At 41.2% G+C, this 18,125-nt stretch overlaps 1 protein-coding gene across 3 annotated transcripts in view; it reads left to right on the top strand.

Annotated features, from left to right (window-relative positions):
* VPS41 (VPS41 subunit of HOPS complex) overlaps positions 1-18,125 on the top strand; it is a 126,909-nt gene that overhangs the window by 43,399 nt on the left and 65,385 nt on the right. For all 3 annotated transcript variants that reach the window (XM_054991659.1, XM_054991658.1, XM_054991657.1), the window contains 3 exons: positions 9,204-9,278; positions 11,713-11,775; positions 12,950-13,015. In XM_054991659.1, coding sequence (XP_054847634.1) covers positions 9,204-9,278; positions 11,713-11,775; positions 12,950-13,015 — 204 coding nt within the window. The remainder of the gene's footprint in view (positions 1-9,203; positions 9,279-11,712; positions 11,776-12,949; positions 13,016-18,125) is intronic.

The following is an 18,125-nucleotide window of genomic DNA, read 5'->3' on the forward strand; positions in this document are numbered from 1 at the left end:
TTCATTCAGAGGTTGACACTGCTTCACAAATGCTCTACTTTCAAAGCACAGACACAGCACGACTTCCCCTCCTCTCCAGACTTAAGGGTGCTCCACTGAGACAAACACTTCCTAGATACTGGGCAGGCATTATAGTTATGAGCTATAACCCTGTTCCTGGCACTGAAGGGGAGACTCCTCTCTACCCACTTCCTTGGCCCTGTATAATTCCCAAATCTCTTGAGTCTAAGCAGGAGTTAGTGCTGGTCTTCCCCACTTTAGTCCTAGGACTAAAAGTGTTTCACAAACATTATTTCCTCTCACTGAGGATCCTCTGGCTGACCTTCTCTGGTCTAAAGCCAGGCTTCAACTCTCTTTCACTCTCTCGTTTACTCTCCAACTCCAACCGACAGCTTCCCCAACATTCCATCCCCAACTGCCATTTCAGGCTAGCCACATTGCGGGGGTGGGGGGGGGGAGGAAATATGTCAATCATACTTTCACTTCTGGAAATCTCAGCATCTGAAGCTGAGCCCATCACAGAAGTCTCTCTCTTAGGGGACAGCCAGTGCCTCCCGAGGAAGCCTTCTTAGACCAGAAGAAGTGCTCTTACTTGGATGGGTGAAGTGGTAGGATACATAGCAAGTATTTTATCTTTTATACAAACTGTAATACAATAACTTTTTTCTACAGTAGCTCTTAATCATCAGTTCTATTCAACTCTCTTAGTCATTTTTTTAAAAAAATTACTTCATTACTATCTTTCTCCCCAATGGGGACTGAAGGCAGCTTATACTGTTCTCTTCTCCTTCATTTTATCATCACTGCAACCCTGTAAGGTTGGCCCAAGAATCTGGCCAAGGTCACCCAGCATGCTTCCATGATGAGAGTGGGAGTTCAGACCAGGAACCATAGTCCAACTCTATAACCGTTACTCCATATTGGCTCTATAGGAAAAGGATAAATAAGGAATGCAGGCTGCAGACACTTAATCATAGGCTTGAATGTTCATACTCCAAAACAACGTCATTCAGAATGACTTCAGAGATCTGCATTAATAAAATGTTGTTTTCACGGAGATGTTTTCCAAGTAAGAAAGTCAAAAGCTGTGGAATTAAAACAGAGCAACGCTTGTTATAGAAGGTGACATTAACGATGGTCTTTACTGCCCTTTGTTGCCATTAAAAAATTCAAGTGTGAATTCTTAAGAATAAAACATGACATGTCGAGGAAATAACATGATGAACAAAGCCCATGCTCATGACAATCCTTCCTTCCCAAACAGAGCTGAGATACGGTTGATAATGAACTTTGTGTGGCCAACCATTTTAGCTCTAATAGGAAGCTGAACCTTACTTAGTCTTAAAAGTCATCCCCGTGGCTTGTGACTGCTTATTATTGCATCCCTAATGGAATGCTAAGTAATTCAGAGGGAATTTGGGGTGATCATTCTTTTTTTCTTTTTTCAAGACATCTGGTGCAGAAATAGTATGTGTGTGATTTCTCTCCCTCCTACCCTCTTAGTAAATTACAGCTCAGAGAAGACCTGTTCCTCATTGTGCTGAAAAGTATAATTGGGCTTGAATTTTCTGTGGCATACTTCTATATTTTTTTTAAAAGAAAGTTGAATTTATGCAACAGATCGTTCAAAGCAAGCAACTACCATATGTCCACAGCACTTTGATAACAGGCAAACAATATAATGAAAGATTCTAGGGGAAGCATATGAGGTAACTTTATTACAGTGTGAAAATCTGGAAACAACTATAGTTTGCATTTCAGTAGTGCTTTCAGGTGTTCAAAGCACTTATCGGACGTTATCTGATTGTAATCCTTGCAACTAGAGATGGGCATGAACCAGAAAAAAAATGAACCATGCAGTTCATGGTTCGTCACGTTTCACGAACCACGAACTTTCATGAACCTGCCCTGGTTTGCAAATCGGTTCGTTTGGTTCGTGAAAATATCCCTTCAGGGCCAGCAAACCACCACTTCCGGGTCAACAGAAAGTCACTTCCAGGTCGGCAGAAGGTCTGCAGAAAGCCCATCCCCCATTGCCTAGGAAACTGATTGATCCGCGCCAAGCTGTCTACAGTGACAAACTGAAAAATGAACCAAACGAACCAGCCTAAAGTTCGTGACGGTTCGTCAGAAATGGGCTCTGATGAACCGCTGGTTCGCAAACCACGAACCGGCCTGGTTCATGCCAAACTTTGCTTTGTATTTTGGTTTGTGTCCATCTCTACTTGCAACAACACTGTAACGTAAGAATGGCAGGCAGGATGTGCTGAAATGAGGAGAAAAGAGTGATTTGCCTGAGAGACTAGTGAGTATGTGACAGAAGTTGGATTCAAACAGGATTTTTGCAGCTCTGTCTCTTAGCCTCTGTGCTACACAAGCTGTCTACCAATATCACTGAATATCTAGGCCTCGTAAAGTCTGGTGCTTCTTCACATTTAGGACAACAGTTGGTGGGAGAAAAATAAGTTCAAAATTTTCCGATGACGCAACAGCATTACTCCACTTTCAGGGAAAACCCAGAAGTGATGGCGTGCCTCTCTAGGAATTGTTTCTTCCTACTTTTATTTTCCTACTTGAGAGCCAGTTTGATGTAGTGGTCAAGAGTGGCAGGACTGTAATCTGGAGAACTGGGTTTGGTTCCCCACTCCTCTACTTGAAGCTAGCTGGGTGACTTTGTGTCAATCACAGCTTCTCGGAGCTCTCTCAGCCCCACCCACTCACAGGATGATTGTCATGAGGATAATGATAACACTCTTTGTAAAATACTCTGAGTGGGTGTTAAGTTGTCCTGAAGGGCAGTATATAAATTGAATGTTGTTGTTATCTGACAAAGGGAGCTTTGATTCTTGAAAGCTTATACCCTGGAAATCTTTAAGTCCAGTAGCACCTTAAAGACCAACAAGATTTTTAGGGTCTAAGCTTTCAAGAGTCAAAACTCCCATTGTTAGATACAAGTAGGAATGGAAATCCCTGAGACTTTATATCCCAGCCAGAAGGTGGGAGGGGGGCATTGCAAGGAAGGGCTTCAAAATGCAAAGGTACGATGCAGCTTGATGAGGTAGATGTGTTGCAAAGACTGTGTGTTGCAAAGGATGTGAAGGTACAATGGTACAATGCAGCAAGTGTTGTAAATGATGAAGGGAGCTTTAATTCTCAACAGCTTATACTCTGGAAACTCTTGTTGGTCTTTACGGTGCTACCGGAATCAACTCTTGTTCTTCTACTTCAGACCAGCAGCTACCCACCTAAAACTCATTTTACCGTAGCATTTCCAGCTATTCATGGAGAGGCATGATATCATTTCTGAGTTTTTGCTGGACATGATGTAATGCTGTTGCGGTGACAGTGCCCCTCCGTTTCCTCCCCAGACTCCCATCAGTTGCCAGCCACTCAGTGGACAAAGGTTGGTAATGTGCCCAAGAACTTTCAAGTTTCCTGGTTCCTTCAGACATGCCAGGTACCTCCTCCAAACCTGGGTTGCTCTAACTATAGTTTACCATGATGTGAGAATCATGCAAAGTATTCTCAGCTTTAACCTTCAAACTAGCTTTGGGTTTCATTGCCAAGCATGTGAGAGGGACAAAGGAAAAGAGCTTATAGCTTGTTTCTGAACTGCATCAGTGTCGACTTGAGATCTTCTGAACGGATCCAAGGCTTTTCAGTGTTCCATGCACATAGAACTTCATGGTGAATATGGTGTCTAGGCCACTTAGCTCTGAGTCTTGACATTTTGAGAGGGGGCAATTTTGCAAGCAGTAAAAGCAGTTCCACTTGGAGTTCAGAGCATCCGGCTTCTCTTGGATGGTTATAATCCTAAACATTTCCTGAGAAGTATCCACCCTCAGATTGAATCTTGCTTTCAAATAAATGTCATTTTTTTTAACATGGTTCATTTGTAAATATTAGCTGCATCAAGAGGATGTTCTAAATGATGATTTTGAGGTCAAGATAGAATTAAATGACAAATGTGTAATAGATTTGCCGAGACAACGAGCAAACAGAAAATCCATTTGCATAATCAAAACGCAATACGAAATTGTGTGGCACCCCCTTGAACCCACATAAATATACAAGAAATGTTGTTTACTAATTACACTTCTAGTCTGCTTCAGACTTACCCCAAGCATTTGCTGAATGATCTTGGAAGGGAGTAGAACCATATCCACTGGCTCTGCTCAACATCTAAGCATTCTGTTGAAAGTCTGCTGTGAGCTCTTACAGGTACAGGTGACTCTGTTGTGGTCAGGAATCTGTCTTTTCTTGCAGCATTTCTGAACATTTAGAAAGGCCACTCTGTGTGTGTGTGCATGTGCGCTCATGCATACGTGCACGAGTACGTGCACACGCACGCATGTGTGTATGTGCACAGAAGATTGTTGCAGACTTTCAGCTGAATGTGTCAGGGATGTCAGGGAATGGGTCCAGTAGGCATGACCCTGCTCCCTTCTCCATGCATTCAGTAAATCTGGAGGATACAACATCTACCCCCCTCCCTGTGAGAGCTGCCCACCACTGTTCTTAAGCTGCTGCTATATTCAATTGTACTTGTAATCAATATTTGTTATTGATTGTATTGCCACCATCAGGAAAAAGAGTGCTGCTATTTTTTATGATATTTTTGTATGATGCTTTTAAATGTTTTAATATGGAATGTTTCAAATGTTCTTAATGTTGTTATCCGCCCTGAGCCTGCTTGCGGGGAGGGCGGAATACAAATACGATATAAATAAATAAATAAATAAAATGAATAGCTAAAAAAGTTGCTATTTCTGCAATATCATGCCGCAGTCATCCTTGACCTAACAAGCATAATACCAGACATCAATAACGGGGAAAGAAGTTTGCAAGTGCCTTGCCTCTATATTTGCACATTGATAATGCATTGCAAGTTTCCTAATATGGCTGCCAAGGCCTTGATGGGTGGGAGGGATCCCCTGCCCTGAGCTCCCGTTGTCTGCTGCCACTCCAAGTGGCGGTGGGGGAAAATTATTTAAAAATCACAGTGTCACAGGCATGATGATGTCACTTCTGGGGAAATGGGTAGCTCTAGAAATTTGGGGAAACTCTATGGTTAGAGCTATCCTCCATCACTTCCAGGTTTTCCCTGGAAGTGACATTGTGATTAATGCAGTACAGCTCCCCACCATGTCCCTGCCCCCAACCCTCCTGCCCTAAGAGTTTGGAAATCTGAGCACTTAACATACATTCACTGTGTGAAGGGTGTTGTGTAATGTCACTACTATTACTGATATTAAGTGGTTCCTGAAAATGGTTTCCTTCCCAGTCACAAAGAGCGGCGCAACTGGGCATAGCTTTGTAGCTTTTGCTTAGGCCTTTGTAGGCTGCCTTACAGTTATAGGATATCATTTCATAGCACTTTTCCTGAATGTGGTCAAGTTACATATTTTTAACACAATATTCATGGCTTTTTAGGTTAACTGCCCCTGCGGGTTTTCAAGAAAAGCCGTGGAATGTGAACATTTTTTAAAAATGTGTTTGGGTATATAATGGGATACTCCTCTAGGTAGTGCAGGGATTAGTTGAGACTATTTTTACAAAATTGATTGGAAACGCTTTTCCTACGAGTATATAATCAGCAGGTCTCTTCCAAAGTAAAATGCACTTTCCTGTAAGTATGATTGAACACTGGTTTGCTTTTCACACTCCTAATCTGTATGTTGCATGCTTGTTAGCTGTGGCTAAAAGGCATGAAGTCACAGTCAACTATTAAAAAATGTTTAGATTTCTGGCTAGCCAGTAACTGCCGCTTCTCCTGGAATGGGGGTGAAAATCCAGTCTTTAAAGTTTGTTATTCATTCCGCCTCCCATCCATTGGGGGATGCAGCATTTGTGAAAGAATCAATTATCCATTTGTTAGTCCGAGGAGCTTTACAAATTATACATTAGCAGATTGATTTCTCAGCTTCACCGTTGAGGGACTGACACTCTAAGGTGGGCAGATGATGAGTATCAGGGGAGAAGAGGTGGCCACATGCTTAAAAGAGGCTCTCTCTGAATGGCATGAATTTATTCCTAATTGAAGAGCTGACATAATCCATACTAAGTGTATTTATTTCAAACGTTTTACATTAGGTAATTGATTACCACGCAAGTTGAATTTTTGCAAGGGGCAGGTTTTTCTACAAATTTCAGGTTTTGCAGAAAGCTTTTCTTCTGAGATACTGACCAGTTTCCTCCCTGCCCAACACACAAACCATTTCTCCCGAACTCCCCCCTCCATTAAAGTTACATTTTTGTTCTAATAGTGTCAGCCTGACATTATTGATTTCTTTTGAACAGTCAAACTTACTTATATTGTCCAGAATTCCAAACAGGTCAACGTGAGAAATAAAACTGCAGCTAATGGTAATTCGGTGGAGAACGTTTATTCCTCCCTGATACAATTTACCCCTTTCTTCGTGAAATTTTGAGGTTAATCAAGTCTGAAAATTCTGCAGAGTAGGAGGGAGTTACCTAATTTCTAGACTAGCATTCATTGCTTTCACTTTCCTTTGTATAACAGAGCACAAACGATGGTTCAGAAGAATGCTGGTCCTATCTAGGTGTGCTTGAACCACCTGCTGGTTCCGCTCTCAACTGGTTGACTGGGAGCTGATAGCTAAGTAATCTGGGTGGATGTGCAGTAATGAATTCAGATACATCTGAATTGCACAATTACACTACTTTATCACATGTTTGTGTGAGTTTTTTGCAGCCGTCTCCAATTTTGAAGAAGTGCATAGTAAAAAAGGGGGAGAATCATTGCGAGATTTTTGCATTGAAACTATTTCAGTGTCTCTGTGTGCCTTTGGTATCTGCAAGCAAATCCAGCTGATCTAGCCATCCGTTTTTGCGTTTCAAATAGATGCTGCTGACTGTGCATGCAATTCATGCTATCCAATGCCTGTCATTGAAAGGTGGTGCAAAGAACTACAAGTGATCCTGAGCATTATGATACAAGTTGGGAATACTCTCTCTTCTCCCGTAAAAGGGATGATTTAGAGTGCAACCCTAAGCAGAATTATGTTCTTCTAAGCCCATTTATTTTGGTGGATTTAGCAAGATATAGCTCTGTTTAGGATTGCACTGATAGTTCTTGGATTGAGCAAAACCAGCTGCAAGGTACTCGGCACAGTGGTATGCTCAAAACACACTTCTCCAAGGAACACTTAAGCGATCCTATTGGGTACCTGCCTGATAGGATCAGGTACTTGTCATTGAGGGAGTCCAAGCAAGTTTGATGGCAATGGTGTTTGTGTTGAAGCTTATAGCGTGCCTCGTCAAAGGTAGTCCTGCTTTGGAATCTTCCCATTCACTTAACTGGGACGGTGAGTTAGTTGTGCTGATGAAATAGTCCCAGATGAACCCATGTGAGGAGAGCATGCAAGATCTGCCCTTCCACAGACTGAAATGAGTGGCAGTTTAATTGCTGCCTCAGACTTTCATGCCACAGTGATAATAGTTATTGGGGTTTAGGCACAATAAGAAAGCCAGAAGCCCTCACAGCTTATTACCATATGAAGAAAGCTGCCATCATTGGAAAGTATTCAGTTCTTCAAAATACCTTTTCCCTCTCCGGGAGTCTTGTCTGGCAACGCTCAGAGTTCAAATGTTTGTATTTGTTGATAGGTGACAGGGGCAGACTGGGGACTCCTGTCCACACCATTGCCTAACATTCTTTTTACGTGAACTCTTTGTGCCTAGGTAATCTCCTATATGGTGTTGATCCCCAGGCTCTTAGCATCCTTAGTGTGGTACAATGGAGCTTTCCAGGTGATAAGGATTAATAGTAACATAATAATAACATTCGATTTATATACCACCCTTCAGGACAACTTAACGCCCACTCAGAGCAGTTTATAAAGTATGCCATTATTATCCCTACAACAATCACCCTGTGAGGTGGGTGGGGCTAAGAGAGCTCTGAGAGAGCTGTGACTGACCCAAGGTCACCCAGCTGGCTTCAAGCAGAGGAGTGGGGAATCAAACCCGGTTCTCCAGATTAGAGTCCCACACTCTTAACCACTACACCAAACTGGCTGTTAGGTGTAGACCCCCCCTATCTTTGACCATCAACTGCCCACTCTGATTATATGCTTGCTAAGCACTTTATGGTTAAAGTAGTTCACATCTACTTTGATTTGGATGCTACATTGAATGCAGTGCAAATACCGAACATTATTTTAGAAACTTCAAGACTTCTTTATTTGGGTCGCTTTCACTTATTACAGAATGCTGAAAAGGTGCATGGAGAGGTTTGGTCTACCGCTTGGTCCTAACCCATCTTAGATATAGCTGAAGGAGAGCAGCCAGTTGGGTCCAGAAGTCCAGTTGGGTCCTTACTGGGAGAGAGAAGTCCCAACTACTTTGAAGGAAGTGGTGGTGAGGTCACTCCTAAATATACTCTCTGGATCCTAATGATTTTTTTATCAGCCAGTTGCTAATATCCCTGTTTGGTGCAAGGTATTTAACTAGTTACATTGGACTGAGACACACCTGGATGATGTGGATTATCCAGACCTATTTTCTGGCTGATATTGGGACTAGAACATCCTTGATAGATAACCTGCACTTGACATAGAGAAAGGAAGTATGACCTTGTTAATTGGCTTCTCAACTGCTTTATTCCATTGAACATGATATCCTTTTGCCTAGTATCCTTATCATGATATCCTTATTATCACAGAAATAAGTTACAATTGTATTTATGTCTTTGTAATGTAGTATCCTTTTAATTTTTGTTTTCCTTTTGTAAATGGATAACCTTAATTGTTGATATATGCCAATAAAGGCTAACTTGACTTGATTTGATATCTTTATTCCTAGGAAAGTCAGCGTTTGGAGGCATTGATGTTCATTGGCTCCATTTCTGCCTGACAGGTCAATTCTAGAAGGTGGTGCTGGTGGTACTATTGTTCTGTGCTTTGGCATTCATACTGCAGAGTTCTTCAGGGCTCTGCTTTGCCTTCCATACTATTTAATGCCTGCAATTCGGTAAACTCTCCAACTCATATTTGGGGCAGGGTAAGATCTGTATGCAGATGATACTCAACTTTATTTCCGCTTTTCATATAATTCAGATGAGGCAGTAGCAATTCTTAATTGATGCCTGGAGTTAGGAAAGGCTTCGAGGTTGCTTCAGCTCTAATTTGAGGTCGATTGGCTCTTCATTTCAATGTTTGTGTTTTTTAAACTTCCAACAGAGCCCAGTGAAGATCAATCAGATTAGCCTGGATGAAAGTGGAGAACACATGGGTGTATGCTCGGAAGACGGCAAGGTACGATGAAATAAACCCATTCTCCTGTTTCTGCTTGGCTTGGAAATAGTGCTCACGTGCCACATTCCAGTTTGGCCGGAGACGTGTGGACGGTGAAGTCCTAGAATAACTGCCCTGTTGTGATCATTAGCTTGAGAACCAGGCCCACTTGCAGAAGACTCATAATTAAAGTCAAATATGTTTGGCCCAAATGGGCCTTAGGAAAAGTAATTACGAGGCATGTCAATATTGTTGCTGGTATTAAGCTGATTAACAGCTGTGGCAGGGGGACGTGTCACCTTAATCATTACTACTTTGCCAGTTATACTTCAGTGACTAGTCTGATGTTCTTGCAAGACAGTAGCTTAAATGCTGCTCTGCCTATAAATTCACAAAATTGGATTTTTGCGAGCAAGATTTCTGTAGGCTGGCGGGAGTTTTTTGTTTGTTTGTTTATTTTTTAAAAACCCTTACGATTGTTTCCTCTGCGAAATCTTTTGATAAGCACCCATAGTTTGTCAGAAGAATATAGGGCCTTACAGTGGCTGCGTTAAATAAATGTGAAATCAATATATATGTATATAATATATGTACAGTCTCTTAAAAATGTGGCACCTTCTCCCTCGACTGGGGACATATATCATTTGGAGTACCACGCAGGCAACAATTATCAGCGTTTTCCTGGGATGTTGAGTACGGTGACATTTTAGTGTTTTTGATCATCGATTTTCTACTTATTAGAATGCCTTTGTTTTTGTTTGTTTTTAAGTTGGTGGCGATCTTTACTGATATTGGTTGGGGTGATAGGATTCTAAAACGTTATCTGTTCAGGATGCTTTTTTTGAGTAATATATATGGTGCGTTAATGCCCCTTCTCAAGATCGATCTCACTTAACACGGTAGAACACGGATTGTTACTAAGCTCATTCTTTGGCAGGAACTTAAGTAAACAATTTAGGTTCAATAAATTAAAATGAATACTGATATATCTTTATCTGTATGTATGTATATGGGTAGATATAGATATATAGGTAGATAGGAATATAGATTTGCCATGGGAGCAAACAGAAATAAACTTGCTTAATCTGTGCTTATTTTTTAAAATTTTCACGTAAGGATATAAAGAGCCTGTTTATGTCTGCACTTCCCTAAAGAGATCTTGATGGTAGTTTCTTGACATAATAATTGAGGTGCTCTCGCTGGTCAAAAGGGTTGTAGCATTTTACAGTCAGTGAAACGCTGTTAGGAATAATGTAATTGTCTCCACAAGATAAGGTAAGCGCTGATTATTGTGTGAGATAATCAAACGTGCTACGTTGATGTGTTTAGATCTTTTTAACGTAAATGTTGGGTATCATGTGATGCATTTCGATTATAAAAATAAGCCTCCCGATGCTGAGACTAGCTTAGCCATTTGTACAGTTCGGGGCCTGAAGTCATGCTTGGGGGCTTCCAGGCTGCGCTGTTTTTTATTCCCTAATGTTTGCCTGATGCGGAATCCTCTGTCATGTTCAGTGAGAAATCCCGAGTTCTGCTTTTGAACTTTAAAGGACAAAGTTCCGTAGTTGTTTCTGTCTATTTAAATGAAAAAAAAGACCTTATAGATTGGGAGTCTCCAGGTGTGCGTCAAATGATCTGCGCCAGTAGCAAGTCATTTGGTTTGCAGCAAAACCCCTGTTATAACAGTAGCCATAGTTTTGGCAAGAACTCAGTATTGCACATTCTGGCTCAAAGATATGCAAAGATCCTCTATCACGATAGCTGTTCCTTTCTCTGATATGTGGACCTTTTTTGGGCTGCATTTTCTATTTATGCTTCTTTGAGTAATTATTTGGGAAATGGATAGACCGGCCAAATTCTTCTGGTCTCTTCTGCACGTTCCTTAGTGCGCCTCTGGGGGACGATCGTTAGGAAATTCACCCATGCATTTCTGCAACATTTAAAGTGCCTTGTCTGATGGTTACTATAGACAAGTATATGATATGACTGAAACGCCATCGGGTGCGCTGCAGCAGAGGATGTATTCTGCTCGTAACACCCCTGAAGTTGAATTTTTGTACATTTTGAAAACATATAGAAGTAGGAAAGCAGAGCCTTCAAGAAAAGGCTTCCTACTTATTTTTAAAAATGTAAATTATATTTATCTATTTTAGCACAGCTGTTTGTGAATTTCATAAAAGTGATTGCTATAAAGCAAAGAGTACCCTTTGTCCTTCTATGGTTCTAGCAGCTTAATTGCGTAGAAGCACTTTGGTGTGTCCATGAAATGCTTTAATAGAATCAAGGAAGCTTTGGATAATAGTGAATTCTTCAAGAGTGCTCCAATTTTATTCAAAGAAAAATATAAACTAATGTATATTAGCTTCTGCCATTTACTTTCCCCTTCTGACTTCTGAAGTAGAATAAATAATAAGTAATTCAATGCAGTCTTTAAAAGCATATACTTTTATATTAGGTGCAGGTGTTTGGATTGTACACAGGAGAAGAATTCCATGAAACTTTTGACTGTCCGATTAAAGTAAGTACTTGGTTAATTCTTAACAAATGTCTCCTTGTTGCCTTAAGCAAATAGTCACAACAATTTATGTATATTTTGTTGCTTCTGAAAAAAAAATCCTTACCAGACATTCAGTACCGTCCTAAGTGGAGTAATACCATTCTAAGCCCATTGATTTCAGTCAGCGCAGTCAGCTGTATGGACCTTTTGAAGAATCTTCAAGAGATCTAGTCACAGATCTGGTTTTCTGTGTCTCCCCTTAAACAGAGAGATTTGCTTTGCCTACACACGTGCCAAGAGTATGTGCACCTAATCCATTCTCTTCTGACTGCTGCACTCAGGATTTTCTTTTAGCTCTGTTGTTTCTCTTTTATTTGTTAAAGTTGTACGGGGGAAAGAGGCATTACTTACAGTGAGAGGAGAGTACGTTTAACATCCAAATGCTCTCTCTGCATGTGCTTGTCTGTATTGAAAGATATGCATGTGGTAGACTGTCCCTGGACTCCAACAAAAGCTCTGTTCCAAACCACTTTCGTTAAACTCTGAGGAATACCAGACCATTAGGGGAACAACAGAAGAAAAGACAGGCAAAGGAGGAGACTCCTGCGGGCCTGGTGTATATATCCGAGTTGTCACTACAGTGGGAGTGGAGCTAGATGTCGGGCACTTCAGTCTGGTCGCTTAGTTCAGGAGGAGAAACACAGACGGTGCCCATACTCTGAAAAACGAATCAACACACACTCTCATTCTTCCTTCCTGGGTTTTTATACCTTTTGTTTCCACACTCTGTTGTACTTCAGTGGCTGGATTGGAGATGTTTTCTTTGGCTATGACTTGACAGCTCTTTCCTTCCACAAATGACCTCTCTTTCCAAACAGAGTCCCATTGTCCCATAAGCACCGCCCCCCCCCCTTGTCACTGCAAAAAATATGATTTCCCCACATCATTTTCCTCATACTGTCGGTGGACAATCTAAAGGAAATTTTAAAATATGGCAAAAGAATTGTTTTTCTGGCTCCTATGGAAATTAATTAAAGCTACATGTACCAGAAGAGTTCGTTTTGATGTACAAGTAGTTTCTGGAAATTGCAAATAGGAGGTTGGATTCTGTGTAATGAAATCTTTTTGCAGCCTATAAGATTACACATGAATAACATTAATATGTTGGTTCCCCCCCCCCAACTTTTATGTGCAGATTGTTGCTGTTCACCCTCAATTTGTGAGATCGCATAACAAACAGTTTGTAACTGGAGGAAACAAGGTAAGTTTGAGCATTTCCTAATTCTGTTGAAATTCACAGATGGCAACAGTTGAGATCCAAGGGGCTATTCCCACCACCCATGATACCTTTTAGAGGCTGCCTTCCCTCAATGGAGTTCAACGATCTTTTCAAAGGAAACATCAGGGAATCTATTGCTTTACTATTGCATAGGTGGGACTGCCAGGTTTCCGCTAGGGGTGGGACATCCCCCAGCGGGCACTTCCCACCACCACTTAACTGGACAGCAGGAGAAAAATGGCTGGAAAATAGTGAGCCATGGGCAATATCGTGACACGTTGACTTTACTCCCCCTGTGCCTCTAAGAGACATCAGCATGTCGCCAGGGATGCTGTATCATTTGGGCAAAACTCTGTGGTTAAAGCCTAAGAGTTTTGCCCAAATGCTAGAGTATCGTTGGCAATGCACTGACGTCACTTCTGGGTGACACCATTATTGTGAGGATAAAATGGAGGCAAGGAGCTTCCATTTTATCCATATAAGCCACTTTGGGTTCCGGGAGTGGGGGGAGTGGGGTATAAATGAAGCAAATAAAACTGGCCTGTGGAAAACAAAGCCAAGGAATCAGTTGTGATTCAGCACCCTTGTTTGTTTGCATTTGTTCAAGATTAAGATAAATGACAATGCTGTCTTTAAAAAAATTCTGAAAAATCCATGAGGGGAAAACCAGTAACGAGGTATCCATTAGAAAGGGGAGGGCGAACAAAATACAATAAGACTCAGTCATTACTATGAATTCTTCTTAACAGTTGTGGGAACCATAGTCAATTTTAAGTATTTTTTAAATGTAAGTTTCTAGACCTCATGGTTGCAGAGATAATTTTGCTGTTGCTTTTTACTATTGCTTTTACTGACACAATTGTGTATTGTAGGGCTCTTTGTTATTTTAAAACAATAATAATAATAACAAATAACAGGTATTAAGTGGACTTGGACTCAGGAGACTAATAGTTGACGCCCTGTTCAGTTATGAAGTTCTTGCTTCATTTTACAGAAAAAAAAGTAACATGAGACAAACAGAAAAGTACAGGGGAAATACCTTGCAAATGTGTTGAAGATATCTTCAGGAATAATTAGGGGGAAGAAAACCTTCCCTTTGGGTTGTGATCACAGGTAGTAAAGGGTTTATGATACTTAGCGTTTGCGTAGCACTTCAGTGTTCAGCGTACTTTGAAATTTATATATATACATATTAGCCAGCCTTACTATGCATTGTAATCTCTTAGCCTCAAATAAGTGAACTGAGGCTGACTCATGTAATGAATTCATGGCTGAAGCAAGATTTGAACTGGGTGCTTCCCTCTTACATTGCTAGCTGGTATGATGATCTTTTGTGCACACAGATGCGTTCATAGATCTCCTTTGCTTTCTGGACTTTCTGAAGTCATTTCAGTGGAAAAAATGCTAGCAAGTAAATAATGTAGTTCTGCACTTGGGCCTTTACTAGGCAATTGACACATTCATTCATAGTTAGGTGTGACAGACCTGAAGGATTCTGTCATTCACCCAGAGCCATGTAGAAGATCGCTCCCAAGTTGCTATGGCTAGCTAGGTGTGAAAGGAGCCTCAAAATCCAACCATTCCGTTTGGGTTAGGCTACAGTGGATTTGGACTAGGGCACTTTTGGTGGTGGCTCCTTAGCTATTAGAAAAATTGCATCTGTAGCATTTTGAACACTCAGAAGTGTGATGACACTAATAGGTAATATAATAGCCACTGTTTTATCAAAGTGCTGTAGAAAGCCTACCACCCTCCCTCTCTTCATTCAATCGTGAAGCTTTCCTCTGGCCCATGGAGCTTTTCTCAGGTGGAAGGAGCTCCTCCTCCAACTGGAGGTAGGATTCATACTTTGCTGAGCAGAGGATTAGGGTACAAACCAGTATTGGTAGATGTAGTAACTCAGCTGATAAAAGGAGCCATGATGCTGTGATTTCAGATAAGGTGATTTTTCCTGGACCGAAACTTTGACTGCTTCCAAATATGTGTTGCTTTTGTGAGAATGAACAAATGTACCTCCTTTTGACGGTAAACTGTTGGCAGTGCAACGGGTATAGTGCTAACAGAACTGTTCCTGTCCCTTCCACTCTGCAATTAAGTACAAGAAGTTTTGAATGGGACTTGTAGCAGATGATGGTTACCCTGCAATAATAATACATTGTAAATAACAGAGCATCCCCAGCCAAAGACGGCGGTGGAGCTTTGAGGCCAGAAGAAAAGACAAATAGTGCTATTGTGGGCCATAACCTTCTACCTTTAAAAGAGGGTCTAATCTTTAAAAATAACAGGGTGAACGCTTGCTAAATGAAGGTGGGAAAGCTGGAATAAAGGCACTCACATCAGTTAACCCTTAAAAAGCCGTCAGAATTTCCAGTGTGCCGTCTCAATATATGCTCTAGTCAGACAGCATAAGAATGTCAGTGTTCTCCCGATGGTTAAAAATATGAAAGGGAAAATGAAAGGATATGTAAGCTTTCAATTAAACTGTCTTGATTACTTGTTCTATGTTACCTTAAATTTGTGACTAAAACTTGAAGATACCATTGGAAGGAAAGACATGGGGGAAATTTATAGCAGAAAATAGGGGAGGTCCTTGTCAGGCAAATGGAATTGTGATGATGGTTTTCTGGTGTCAATTTTTAATCAATTTGTTAGTCGTCGCTTATCTTGATCATAGGGTCTCAGCTATTGCCCAATAAGATGTCAAAGAGACCTGTGTTCTGCTAAAGTCGGTTCCTGGGATCCAATTACAAATAAAAAGATAGTCATGCTTTTTATTGGTTGCAACTGCATAATTTAAGGATTTGTGGTCCCCTGGATATTCAAATGCTATTCTTTGTCATTTGTGGTAATAATTTCTGCAGAAGTTCATGCCATTCGTTGCCTCACACTCTTCATTTCTGAAAGACATTTTAGGGGAAACTTAAAATACGTGTTACTGATTTGGGCGGGGGGGGGGGTGTCTAGTTGAAGAACTTGCAGCTGGTGTTTTTTCAGAGCAAGGTAGTCCCACTTTTTGAAATGCATTGCAGTTATAAGGACTGGAAAGGACCTGATGTTCCTTTTTGATCTCGTTTGCTCACATTGATAACATCTGAGCCCAAGATCGTGCCATTTAGCGGATCAGTTCAAGCCAGATGTGAGTTTGTGTCAGAGAATATGTATCATATCGTCCAGCCTAAATTGTTTGGTTCGTCTTGAGCCTTCGAGTATTTTCGTCTTGGAGGATTCAGTTTTAACCCAACCCTATTCAGTTTTAACCCAAAATACACTGATTATTGTTTCTTAGTATGTTTGACACTGCCTTCATCATTGCTTCCATACTGACCTGGTTACATGAAAAATCCACTTGGTAAACTGCGAAAACAACATCCAGTCTCTTGTGAGATCAGTTGTACGTAGGTTGGTGAACAAGTCAAGAAACCAAACCATGGGTGTGGAAGCTGTAGAAGTAACTTCCCAGTAGAAGCACATCACAAATCAATCACTAAGACAAGGTCTTAGGCCAAGATAAGGAGAGATCTTGGGAAATACACATCTGGAAGAAGAAAGGGAGATTTTGAAGCTTTAGCTGCTGCTGCATTTAGTACAGCAAAGGAATTTATACTTTTATTATAAAGTCTGCCAAGTGCTGCCTTGGAAATATATATATTTTAATTGCCCTGATTTTTAGTGTCAGCAAATCCAGTTTATCTTTGTGGCGACCTTTACCTCTGAACCCTGCGATCTGTGCTTCATAATAACTGGTTGGATCACTTTGACAAATTATTAAATTGTCAGGATGCTGTTTGCAGCACTGTCCATTTTTAGAAACAGGATAGTCAGCTGTTTGGCATTGCGTTGGGTAGATGAAGAGTACCAGACGAGAAAGGCAGATTGCTTTGTAAGCTGTAAAATGTCAGTCAGTAAATACTGAGAGGTCCCATTGAAGTGAAGTAAGAGTAAATACCAAGGCAATCTCTGTCCAGGTATTAGACGATTTACCTTAAACCATGTACACATTTATTGCCTCAATAGCTCTTGGCTTGGAATTGCCGTCTAAAACAAACGACCATTAGAATTTTTAAATGATTCACTATTTGTGTGTATTTTAGAACATAAAAGAGATCTGGAGTTGCAATGTCCAGGTGCCCAGTTGCCATAGGCAGCTTAAACACTCAGTTCGTGGTGCCCAGGTTGAAGAAGACAGCAGGACGCTGGTTTGTCCTCCTCCCATGGATGATGCTCTGTGCCTAACCTGGATGCCTCTTCCCTGAGGATCTCTGCTAGGACACAGAAATGCTTTCAGTGCCAGTGTAAGATCTGTAGTCCATGCCAAAGCAGAGTTTATACCCTTCTAAGTCCATTGAAATCGGTGGGCTTTGAAGAGTGTGGTGCCCCCCTAGGATTGTCCTGATGACTGTAGAAACTCTGGCTGAGACCAGCCATTGAGAGAAGAAGGGGAAGTGCACACTGGTGAGAACCAGATTGACAGAATCCTAAGCAGAGTTACTCCAGTCTAAGCCCATTGAAGTCAGTGGGCTTAGACTGCATCTGACAAAGAGAGCTGTGGCTCTCGCAAGCTTATGCTACAATAAAGTTAGTTAGTCTTAAAGGTGCTACTGAACTCTTTCCTATTTTGCTACTGCAGACTAACACAGCTAACTCCTCTGGATCTTCCTCCAACCAGGTCCCCGTCTCTATCTGGACATTTGTCTTTGCTTCTGGGCTCCTGTTAACATGACCCTGCCTTCTTTTGAGCTGGCCAGTCATCATAGCCTGTTTCGGCCAGGCTCTTTTTATCCCCCACTGTTTTCAATATTTGCATATTCCCCATAGTTCCTTTTTCCTAACTAATTTTTGCAGTACATTATGTACTTGGATGCAAATATAAGAAGGGCCAATTCTTACCGTTTGTTTTGTCGCTTATCTAATAGCTCATGTGAGAGTTTTACTCATGTGGTGAACAGGATAATATAGGAGGCTCTGTGGTACTGCAGATCAATTTCTTCATTCAGGGATGGGTTGTTGGGTTTTCTGACATACCCTGCTCACAATTTGATAGCATGTCGATCCCCCCTCCTGCATCACACCCCCAGAACAGTAGCTGATGGCC

Source organism: Eublepharis macularius, chromosome 11, assembly GCF_028583425.1.
Source record: "Eublepharis macularius isolate TG4126 chromosome 11, MPM_Emac_v1.0, whole genome shotgun sequence".
Classification (NCBI taxonomy): domain Eukaryota; kingdom Metazoa; phylum Chordata; class Lepidosauria; order Squamata; family Eublepharidae; genus Eublepharis; species Eublepharis macularius.